Source organism: Equus quagga, chromosome 3 (assembly GCF_021613505.1).
Source record: "Equus quagga isolate Etosha38 chromosome 3, UCLA_HA_Equagga_1.0, whole genome shotgun sequence".
In the NCBI taxonomy this organism is placed as follows: domain Eukaryota; kingdom Metazoa; phylum Chordata; class Mammalia; order Perissodactyla; family Equidae; genus Equus; species Equus quagga.
This window is the reverse complement of record NC_060269.1, coordinates 5,508,215-5,519,193: the sequence shown is the minus strand read 5'-3', so window position 1 is coordinate 5,519,193 and position 10,979 is coordinate 5,508,215. Positions and strand designations below refer to the sequence as shown.

General features: G+C 39.0%; 1 protein-coding gene across 1 annotated transcript in view; it reads right to left on the bottom strand.

The window, feature by feature from the left end:
* ENPEP (glutamyl aminopeptidase) overlaps positions 1-10,979 on the bottom strand; it is a 73,929-nt gene that overhangs the window by 20,076 nt on the left and 42,874 nt on the right. The window contains exon 11 of the mRNA XM_046655661.1: positions 8,319-8,398. Coding sequence (XP_046511617.1) covers positions 8,319-8,398 — 80 coding nt within the window. The remainder of the gene's footprint in view (positions 1-8,318; positions 8,399-10,979) is intronic.

Below are 10,979 nucleotides of genomic sequence, written 5' to 3'. Positions count from 1 at the left end.
GTTTTTACGTAGGGCTCTAGTGTCTAGATTTTTACGTAGGGCTCTAGCGTCCAGTTTTTACATAGGGCTCTAGTGTCTAGATTTTTACGTAGGGCTCTAGTGTCTAGATTTTTACATAGGGCTCTAGCGTCCAGTTTTTACGTAGGGCTCTAGCGTCCAGTTTTACGTAGGGCTCTAGCGTCCAGTTTTTACATAGGGCTCTAGTATCTAGATTTTTACGTAGGGCTCTAGTGTCTAGATTTTTACGTAGGGCTCTAGCGTCCAGTTTTTACGTAGGGCTCTAGTATCTAGATTTTTACGTAGGGCTCTAGCATCCAGTTTTACATAGGGCTCTAGCGTCTAGATTTTGGAAGCTCAGCAGGAAAGGAACAGAGATTTAGGTTTAAGTTAAAAAATTCTCACTTAAAATAATAGCTGTTCTCTGACATGACCAGTGTTTGTGAACATTATTCCTATACTTTTAGTTAATTAATTTATTTTGAGGAAGATTGGCCCTGAGCTAACATCCATGCCCACCTTCCTCGATTTTATATGTGGGATGCCTGCCGCAGCATGGCTTGCTAAGTGGTGTGTAGGTCTGCGCCTGGGATCAGAAGCAGTGAACCCCAGGCCACCAAAGCGGAGGGCACGAACCTAACTGCTACGTCATCAAGCTGGCCCCATTCTTCCTATGCTTTTTAATTCATATACTCTTGTTTGCATGGACAATATAGTTGTATGCCAGTCAGCGATGAAACGCCTATGTGACAGCAGTCCCATAAGATTAGTACCATATAGCCTAGGTGTGTAGTAGGCTATACCATCTAGATTTGTATAAGTACACTCTGTGATGTTTGCACAATGATGAAATTGCCTAACGATGCATTTCTCAGAACCTATCTCCATTGTTAAGCAACACATGACAGTATACAATTTAGATGATGGTGTGGGAATACTCAGTATATTTGAGGAATTTCAAACAGTTTAATGTAGTGACAATGTAGACTGTGATATTGGAAAATAGAAGATGAGGCTGGAAATAGGGCTGGAGCTTCAGTGTGAAGAGTCATATATGCATGTTAAGGCATCCATTTTCTGAGAGATGGTAAGATAGAGAAGATTTTTAAGCAGGGAAACAACATGCTCAAATCTGTTTTCCAGAAAGATAATTTTGATGAGTGGTGCGGGGGATATATTGGAAGGAGATTCTAGAGTCCACTGTAATAATCTAGGGCAAGAGAGAATGAGGGCTTACGCTAATGTGGAGAGGATGAAAAGAGAAAAGAGGTGAGGTAGTCAAGAGACCCATCACAGGTAAGGTCAATACAATCGGGTTTCTGACCGACTCGGAGTGTAAGAGGAGGGGAAACGGCTTGCATGATTGGATGAGCAATGGTGTTGCCACCAGAGAATAGAGGAAGATGAGTCAGTTGGGGAGGAAAGATGATTTAAATTTTGGAAGTGTTTGCAAGGTTTGGAAGATATCCAGAACACAGTAGTTTTTCACAATATATGAATAAGCTCTTCAACGAGACAATAAGTTTCCTTAGGAACTTTCAGAGTAGGTACTTGACAAATTATAAACCTTTGCCTCACTCATGTAGTATTTATCATTCTTTGTCATTCTCCCATGGATAAGTTGTTGAAAGGAAGCTAATCTTTTGGCAACCGTACACTTCGAATGTTTGTATCAGGAGGAGAGCCTCTTGCTACACACAGAGCCATATGTTACAGGCGAAAGAGCATGAACTTTTGAGTCTGACAGATCCAGGATGAAATCCTTGTTCTGTGACTTACTAGCTGTGTGATCTTGGCCAAATCACTTGACCTCTCTGTGTCCCAGTTCTGCATGAGGGAAATAGGGATAAAAATCTCTCACAGGGCTGTTGTGAAGATTAAATAAGATAACATAGGTAAAGTGTTGGTCACATACTTATGTGTCCAGCAGATGGTAGCTATCCCCATTATTATGAAAGGGGATATGCTGCCAGTTCTATAAATAGTGAAGCAAATATAAATAACATTGAGAAGTTCCTGGCAATCCATCTAAATGCTGCAGTATTTTAGTATGCTTTATATATACCTAGTTAAGCCTGTCTAGAGTTACTGTGATTTTTCTCACTTTATAGATGAGGAAGCTGAGATCCAGGAAGTCAGTAGTTATGGACTTTCCAAGTTCATGCTACTTTCAGAACAGTTGTCAAAGTGAAATACTGTTGGGTCGTTTACTTACGTAATGAAGTAAGCAGAAGTATAAATAACGATGCCTCTCCTAGATGGCGCAGGGAAGGAAGGGTGTACATTTCCTTCTGTTTCTCCATGCACTATTAACTTTTTTCTGATTATAGCAGTCATATTGTTGTTTATAGTTCCAAATAAGTATTTGGAAAACACAAAAAAAGTATAATGAAGAGTATAAAAATTGCCCACCACCAGTTAACGTTATGTTTTTATCTTCTGTGTCTGTGCATCTTCCGTGTACATGCAGATAGAACACACAAGACACAGAATGCAGCCTTACTGTTTTTATGGTTAAGAACCCTTTTCATTTAAAATTATATTGCAAACACCCTGCAATTTTGTTTTATATATATGCAAATGGAAATTTAATAGCCACATAATACTTTATCCCTCAATTTATAAATTGTTTTGTTCTGTTTCTTGTTAGTTTTATGCATAAAACTGTCAAATGAATTATTTCTGGGTGGATGCTTTTTCTAGAAAATTCTTATTTTTTCCTTCTATCATTTGTCTAGATGGTAGACAAGACTGATAATTACTTTTTTGAAATTTCATCCAGAGACTATTTAATTTCAACTCAAGTAGATTTCAGTAACAGAGCACTCATAACAGTTCTTTAATGTACTATTTTATAGAAATAATTATGACTAACTTTAGACAACTAGACAGCTTGTAAGAGTCTACAATTCCTAGAGAAAGAAACATTTTTCTTTGGTGATATAAATGTTTGTTGCATCAATCCTTATGCAAATTATTTTTCAGTATAAAATGACACTTTATATCTTAGTAAATTTCGTTCATCACTTCATAGTAAAATAGCTGAAAGATATAAGAGTAGTACTTTTTGACTAATGACACACAAATTATACTTGGAGAGCTAAACATTTCAAGTAGGATGCACGATCAGGATTTGGTGTCAAGGAAGAAAATTTCAGTCTATGAAACTAAGACTAACATGATCCTTTGTAAAATGAATTGGTTATCCATTTGTGGTAGTGTTTTCAACAAAGCCCTTATTCAAGAAAGTATTAGTGATTGTATTAGTAATAATTAGAGTCCCTCCTAAATCTCAGCTTAGCCTGCAGAGTCTCCCTGGAAAGAAAGAGGTACTATTAATATGTAATATATAATAAACAGGAATCTGCAAAAATGCAGCCTGACTATCATGATGTAGGATTATCACCGGTGATAGTTTTGGGGATTAGAAACAACTGCAGAGGAGCCCTGGGTAGTGAAGCTCTGTCAGCGTGTCTCCAGTCTGCCCAGGGAAGCAGGTGCCCAGCTGAGCCTGCACATGTGTTCCAGATCTTTTGACAGATTTGCTCCTCTAGAGAACAATGTGTGTGGCAGAAACTTGTTGGTTATTCACTGCACTGTTCCCTTTTCCTCCTGGGCGCACAGTTACCCTGTGTTTATCAGCCTCCCTTGCAGTTAGGTGGCAAGACGTGATTGAAAACTGGCCAAAAATGTGGGCAGAAGTAACAGATGCACTTCTAGGCCTGATCCCTCCATTATCTTCCTCTGTCTTCTGGCCAGATGCAAAAGATCCAGCAAGGGAGTCCAAGATCCAGGGGGTGGTGGAGCCATAAGAAGAAAGAAGACAGGGCTTCTAAGTCATATTTTGGGGAGAGCCATATAGGAGAGATGGCAGGTCAAGAACATTTCCATTGGACTGTTGCATGAACAAGAAATTTTTATTGTATGGAGCCATTACTGATAGCCTCTAAATGCAATAATTAGACTCGCCTGGTTAATGCAGCATGTAAGGCTATCACAGCTTGATGACATCTCTAAAACAATCAATCTACCTTAACTCTCTCTTTATTCTTATTAAGTAAACTTTCTTCCTGGGAAGAGAGAACCTAATTACCTGACATGAGTATTCTGGTTCATCTAGGCCAGTGTATTTTTATTTGTGTAAATTAACAAATTAGCCTTCTTATATGTTTGATTTATGTGAGTAAATCTGTCAAGCTTGGTTGACCAGGTCTGAACTGATGAAACTGAGCTTCTGAACCTGCAAAACTGAGTCCATAACGATCCAATCAAAATTCAAGTGTTCCATGAGGCTCATCATGAAAGAATGAAGAAAGTCTCTCTCTTTGTTATTAAATTAAAAAATATATATGTCCATCACTATTTTGATATGAAATATTTAAACATAACTACTATCAAATTTTAATACTATCCTGTTTATATAACAGTCAGAATTCGGCTATCTAAACCATCCAGAATGCATCCTCAAATCTGAAAGTTATGAAAACAGTCATACCATCTCCTACGCCCTAGACCCTCCATGTCCAGGAATGCCTGTCCTAAAATAGTATGTTTTGGCAATATTGGTTATCTGATATCATGTGATAATCTTCAATTCTTCTAAATGTTAGAAAGCATCAGATTAAAAGCAAGAAGTTGGTCTGCTACTAAATGTACGTGCACTGACAATAGCCAAAATAATAGCTGATACTGAAGATAGAAGCAGAACTAAAGTATACACAGGCAGCCCCTAAATGCACAGCAGGCTGGGGGCAAACAAGCCTTCATTAAGCAAGGACGCACTAAACTCTAGTAAGTCTTAAGATGTGTCCCATCGTGTTGGGAAAAGGGTGGGCAGGGGACAAGGAGTATGATGTGTAGTGTCTATCTTCAAGGAGCTTACTTGCTTCAAGAAGAGAAGAAAAGCCAGAGCATATGAACCCTAAATAACACTAATGCTGTTTAAAATATAGAGTAATAATAATAGGAATAAGGATGGATGAAACCGACTGCATAAAATATACTGTAGACCTCTATAGGTGAGAGGAGAGACCATTCAGCATAAGCTAGAATAGTCAGAGAAGCTTCTGTGATAGAGGTCCTCTTCTTTCGTTATAAATAACATGTTTAATTTTTTTAATGTTAAAAAATATCATGTACAACACAATGTAAATAAAAGAGCTTGGGAGAAGTCCCACCATGGGCTGGGAAATTTCTAACAGATGAATCATCAAAGAAACCAAGAGGAGGGAGGCAGGGCTGGTAACCTGAGCTGACTGTCCATTCAGTACACTCAGGACGTGCTCGTCATCTGTGCTCTGAGCTGAGAGCCGAAGATGTCCCCAAACAGGAAACAGGAACTTACTGCAGAGCCTAAAAATGGAGCAGGCACTTTGAAGTAGGAAGAGAGGTCTAGTTTGCTTCTGGCTAAGTGACCAGTCATGATTCTGAAGTTTCAGATAAAGACAGGCTTGTCATCCAAGCTCTGCAGACATTAGAGCCTCTCCATTCATTCATTCAATAAACAATTATTAGGTACCTGCTGGAGGTACGGAACAACCACACACACAGAACAATAGGCTCCATTTCCTCAAGGAACATTCTCTGGGGAGGGGAGAGACAGACAAGTCACTAGTGTAGTCGGCGTCATGGCAGAAGGGTAGGGAGCTGCTGTGCGTCCTCCGTTCTCTCACTGTCATACTAGCATTCTCCGTCCAGGGCACAATTCCCGTCTACACTCGATCAGTCCTATCACCATTTACACTCTTCCATTAGCCCCCAGCTCTCAGCCCAGATGGCCTTGTCTTTAGTACCCTTTCCTGAACCCCCAACTCTGGGCTGGTGCTTCCCCAGTGAGCACCCTGGGCTATTCCCCCACCAGGCACTTAGGACCCAGTATCACCTGTGCCTGCTGACCCATCTGCACCCTCGCTGAACAGTGGGCGCCCCAAGGCAAGGACTGTGCTTTCTTTCCTCAGCGTCATCTCCATGCCTACCCCTGTATCTGGCATATACGTTAGTTCTCAGAAAATACTTGCTTGAGAGAATTAATTATTTAAGGTTTAAATTCATTATTCAAATAGTCTGTCTAATAAGTACGTAGTACACATAAGAAAAACATTTATTGTTAACTCCTGAAATTTATCTTACGAAGCACTGGAGGAAGCTTTAGTTATCTGGAAAATTCACTTTTGTGGAAACCTCTGTCCATGAAAATGCTGGGTAAATTGTGTTCGTGGAGATGAATTATTCGTGATTTTAAATTTGTAAATAGCAAATCAAGCATCTGCCAAGATATTCCTCCAACCCTCAATTAACCAATGGTGACCAGTGGGGAAAATATGCAGTAACAGTTAAACCAAATCCACTGAAAACCTCCCCATGGAATGCCAGCCTCATTAGGCCTTTTATCAGTGCTAGTGCACATTTTAAAAAGTGTTTTTTTTTCTGTCTTCCACATTTCCCTATGGTAGATGGGATTATGAGTAAGAAAATGGCCAGAAAGATCACAAAAGATACAGTTTGGTACCCGAACACAACATAATTGTATATAGAATACTAAGACAAAATGGCATTGATCTGGGAGTTCTAGAAGAATTCAGGAGAATTGTTGACCACAACAATTAAAGTAATTGTTAGCATAAATGACCAGGAGAAAATTCTGCTGTAAAAGCAACAGAATGGGGTCTTACCTTGACAGTAGCAAAGCTGGTAGAGTTTATAGTAAAAATTAAATCACAAAAGAAATTATAATAAAAGTAAGAAACCCCAAAGGTGAAGAGAACCTAGTGGATCTACACAAAAACTTGGACACAAATGTTCATAGCAGAATTATTTGTAACAGCCAAAAGGGAGAGACAATCCAAATGCCCATCAACTGATGAATGGGTAAGAAGGGCGGCACACCGATAGAATGCGAACATAGTTTGACAATAGAAAGGAACGAACTCCTGATGCACGCTACGACATGGACGAACCTTGAAAACACGGTGCTAGGCGAAAGAAGGCAGTCACAACATATTACATAGATCATTCCATTTATATGAAATGTCCAAAATAGGCACATCTATGCAGACAGAAAGTAGATTAGTGGTTGCTTAGGGGCGGGGGTATGGGAGGCTAGAGCGTTGAAAGCTAAAGAGTATGGAGTTTCTTTTTGAGGTGACTAAAATTCTCTAAAACTGACTGTGGTAGTGGCTACACTTGTCTGTGAATATAAAAACTATTGGATTGTACACTTTAAATGGGTGAATTGCATAGTATGTGAATTATATCTCAATCAAACTGTTTTTTCCTAAAAAACTACTGGAACTAGGGTAAAAATCTACCTGCCGGGGGAAATCATACCTAATTAATATTTTAGAATATTGCAGGAGCAAATAGGCATACGTAAATAAAGGACAGGTGATATACTTTTCTCCCTAAGGAGCCAGGGATGAAAGTCCGTGACAAATGCTATTCTGAAACGGAGTCCTCGGGAGACGAGGTGAGGAAGAGTTTCGTTTGTCTTAATGATAAGAAATGATTTTGAAACACAAAACAAGTACAGTGGTAAAAGCATAAAAAGTAGGATTTTTCTGGGCTAGATGCTAAAACCTGCCTTATTTATTATTTTTCAGTGATCTGGAGGAGAGGACATGTGATGAAGTCTCCTGGTTTTTACAGAATTCTAAAATTTTTCAAGAAAGGAAAAGATGAATCAAAGGATAGACTACAGAAATATGTTTCCAGTCAATTTCAGTGAGCAGAACAGTCACAGCTGAATTTTAATACAAGCAAGTGCCAAGTAATTCACTTAGGGAGATGGATGGATGGATAGATATAGATACAGATACTGCCTAGAGCTACTGGCGACAACTTACAACTTAGAAAAGATAATTTGGAGTTATTAAAGATTCTAATGTCATGCTACTTTGGAAAAATGATAGGTCTAATTTAATGGCAGCATTTACAAAATCAGGCTTGTCACATAACATTTTAAGAAATTCAATGGCTTACTTATCTGATACAAAGAAAAAAAGGACAAGAAGAAGGTAGGGAGGGAGAGAAGAAGGAAGGAAACTTAGACATTGATCTTCCAGTGATTTGGTGAGTCACCCTTCTCCTTGGGATCTGGGTATTTACTGTCATGTCAGTCGTGGTAAATCATTAAAAAGAATATCCCAAGGTAGAAAAGTTCTCATTATTGTAGGTAAGGATTTGAACTCATTAATAAATTATTTAAGAGGTCACTGTTAGCTGGAATTTACATCATAAGTTCCAGCTTTGTTGTTGTTTCTTTACACTTACTTTAATGTGGTACATTAATCCAAAGAATAAATAAACCAATTGGTGATATTTACCTCCTGTTTCTGACCTATTGTAGATTGTAATACTTGAAACATTATCTTCAGTCCATCTAACTGGAATATTCCATGTGTAACTAAAGTTTTTTAAAAAGAAAAATTTAACTTTTATTACTAAAAATTAAAAACATTTCCAAAATAAAAATAATTAAAAAGCAACAGACAAGCACATTTTCCTCATAAGTGATCATCCAGTGTATAGTATACACTAATACAGTTAATACAACATTCTTTAGTGATGGAATAGGACACGTAATTCCTTTCAATTTCTATAAATCTTGAAAATGTGAAACTTTATATCAAAAAGTTAGCTAAGGATGAAGAAGATCATTTCAATAAAATGCTTTGAGGCTTTGGAATAAAGATATTGCATACATATAACACAGTGTATGATAATGTTGAGCATTCGCACACATACTTGCACACACTCTAATATGCCATAGCTTCTGTCAAGGAACACAAAGCATTTTTAGAATTCAGAAGACAATCTTAAAAGGCTGTGAAGGAAATAACACGTTAGAAATCATGTTGAGATTACACTACCACCGTCATCCCTTAAAGCTTTGCATGCTCTTTAAACGGAGCATATCTCTATTTAGGGTCAAAGTGAACACACGTGCTGCGGAGGAGGACCCATCAGGCAGCGTGTTTTAGGGTTTTTAGTGTTCTCTTTAGCTTCTTAATAGTTTCTTGTGGAGCAGGGGGAGGAGATTAGCTTTGTATATTGATATGATACATACTTAACATTTTAGTCTTGAAATCTCTTCAAAGGGGTCTTAAACGTCTTTCTGATCGTTTGTTCTCACATCATCTCCTACCAGGCAGAAAATGCAGGAGCCCTGACGGAAGATGAATCTGTGTTTGAGTTTGGGTTTCAGCTCAAACTTGCCCTCGTTTGTCTTCATCTGTGATCATTCGGGTCCCTAACTGAGAACGGGGGAAAGCTTCTTCTCCTTTTCAAGATATAATAAAATTTATGCCATTCAGGGAGAACATATTTTTGCCATCTGCATGAAAGAAGGAATCCTTCATTTTATAGCCATGGAAACGTTTTATAGAATTGAGTTTTACTAGCGCTCTTGGAGGATTTTAGTGCAGTGGGATGTTTTTGGCTGTCAGTTTCACGGCGCCAATACACAAATTGTTTCTTGGGTCCTGTGGCAGACGTTGTCGGTGCTCCACCCTTAGTCCCTTGAATCTTGTCCTTTTTGTACACCCTAGATTCCAGCGTGTTTTCCCTGCCAACAGCCAGCACCTGGGTCTCTCTGTCAGAAGACTGCCCTCTGGCTGCCGGAGCAAGGAACGCCAGAAGCTCGTGGGAATTAACATTCTTGAAGGCAGCCCTTACCCAGTGACGCATGTGCATGAGAATCCTTCTTCCCCCATCCCTCGGACCACTTTGAAGCACCTCTCCAGAACTTCCCTACAAGGCAGTTGCCCTCTACAGGACCTGCTTGGTATTGCACCGTTGCTGGGCCTCCTTACCCCACTTCTCACTCCCCTATTCTCTCTCCTAGAAACACTTCCCAAAGAGTCACTTCCACTTGAATGCTCACCTCAGGGTCTGCTTTTAGGGAAGCCAAACTAAGAGCACCCCTGTAGCTTCTCAACAGACAATGAAGCATTTTTTAAAAGTCACATCCCATCTACACATCTCGCTCTCTCCCTGCTCTGCTGATTTGGTGCTGCCACGTAGATGGACATCTCATTGCCCCTCGCCTTTCCCAATGCCACCCTGACGGAGAGAGCAGGGCACCCAGGGTCTGCATGCCCTGGGTGCACAGTCAGATTTCACATTTGGACTGTCCCTCTTTGGACTGCACTGTGCCTAAAGTGGGTGTAAGATATAATTCTAAGGTCACGTAAAAAACATTACTCTAAGGTTTGTAAGCGTATCATAAGATGAAAAGGATAGAGGCTATACAATTTTATAGTTTTAGAATCGCAGGGTCTAATCTAATCTGAGTAAAATAACAGATTTGAGACTTACATAAATGAAATGATAGAGTTTCTTATATGTTATCTAAAATTCAGTATCAGATTTCACTTTATAAAGGTATAATTCACTTTTTTTTATGTCTAACCATATAACAGGCTCTAGCAGTATTAAATATTGCCAATGTAAGTTTCACTAAGGAAACCGACTTATTCTCCCAAGAGAACACACCTACTTGCATTCTTCCACCTATTTACCCTGAGAGGGGACTGCCAAAGACACGTAAGCCGTCCCCACAGAGAGCGCCCACTGGTGGAGATGTGAAACTCGCCCGTTTCTAAGAGATGGTTGAAGCCATAGTCTTCAAACAATAACTCACTCATGTTTGGGCCGTTTGGATTATAAAAAGTTTCTGGTCTGTAAGAATTCCCTAATCTTGGACTATTTAAACAGTCAGAAAAGGGAGGAGGCCATTCAGTTTATAGTACAATTTAACAGACCGCATGTCTACCATACAGGAATATATCTTGTTAGAGAGCAGGTGAAAGGATTAATTCCTTTCTGGGAACTTGAAGGCATATGTTGCGATCTAGTTTTTTAAGCAAGTGAAAAATAAGGAAGGATCACTTTTGATATGTCTTTTTCTCTCTTATTTGTTCAGGAGCTACTACAGACTTTTTTTTTTTTTTTTTTAAAGATTTTATTTTATTTTTTTTCCCTTT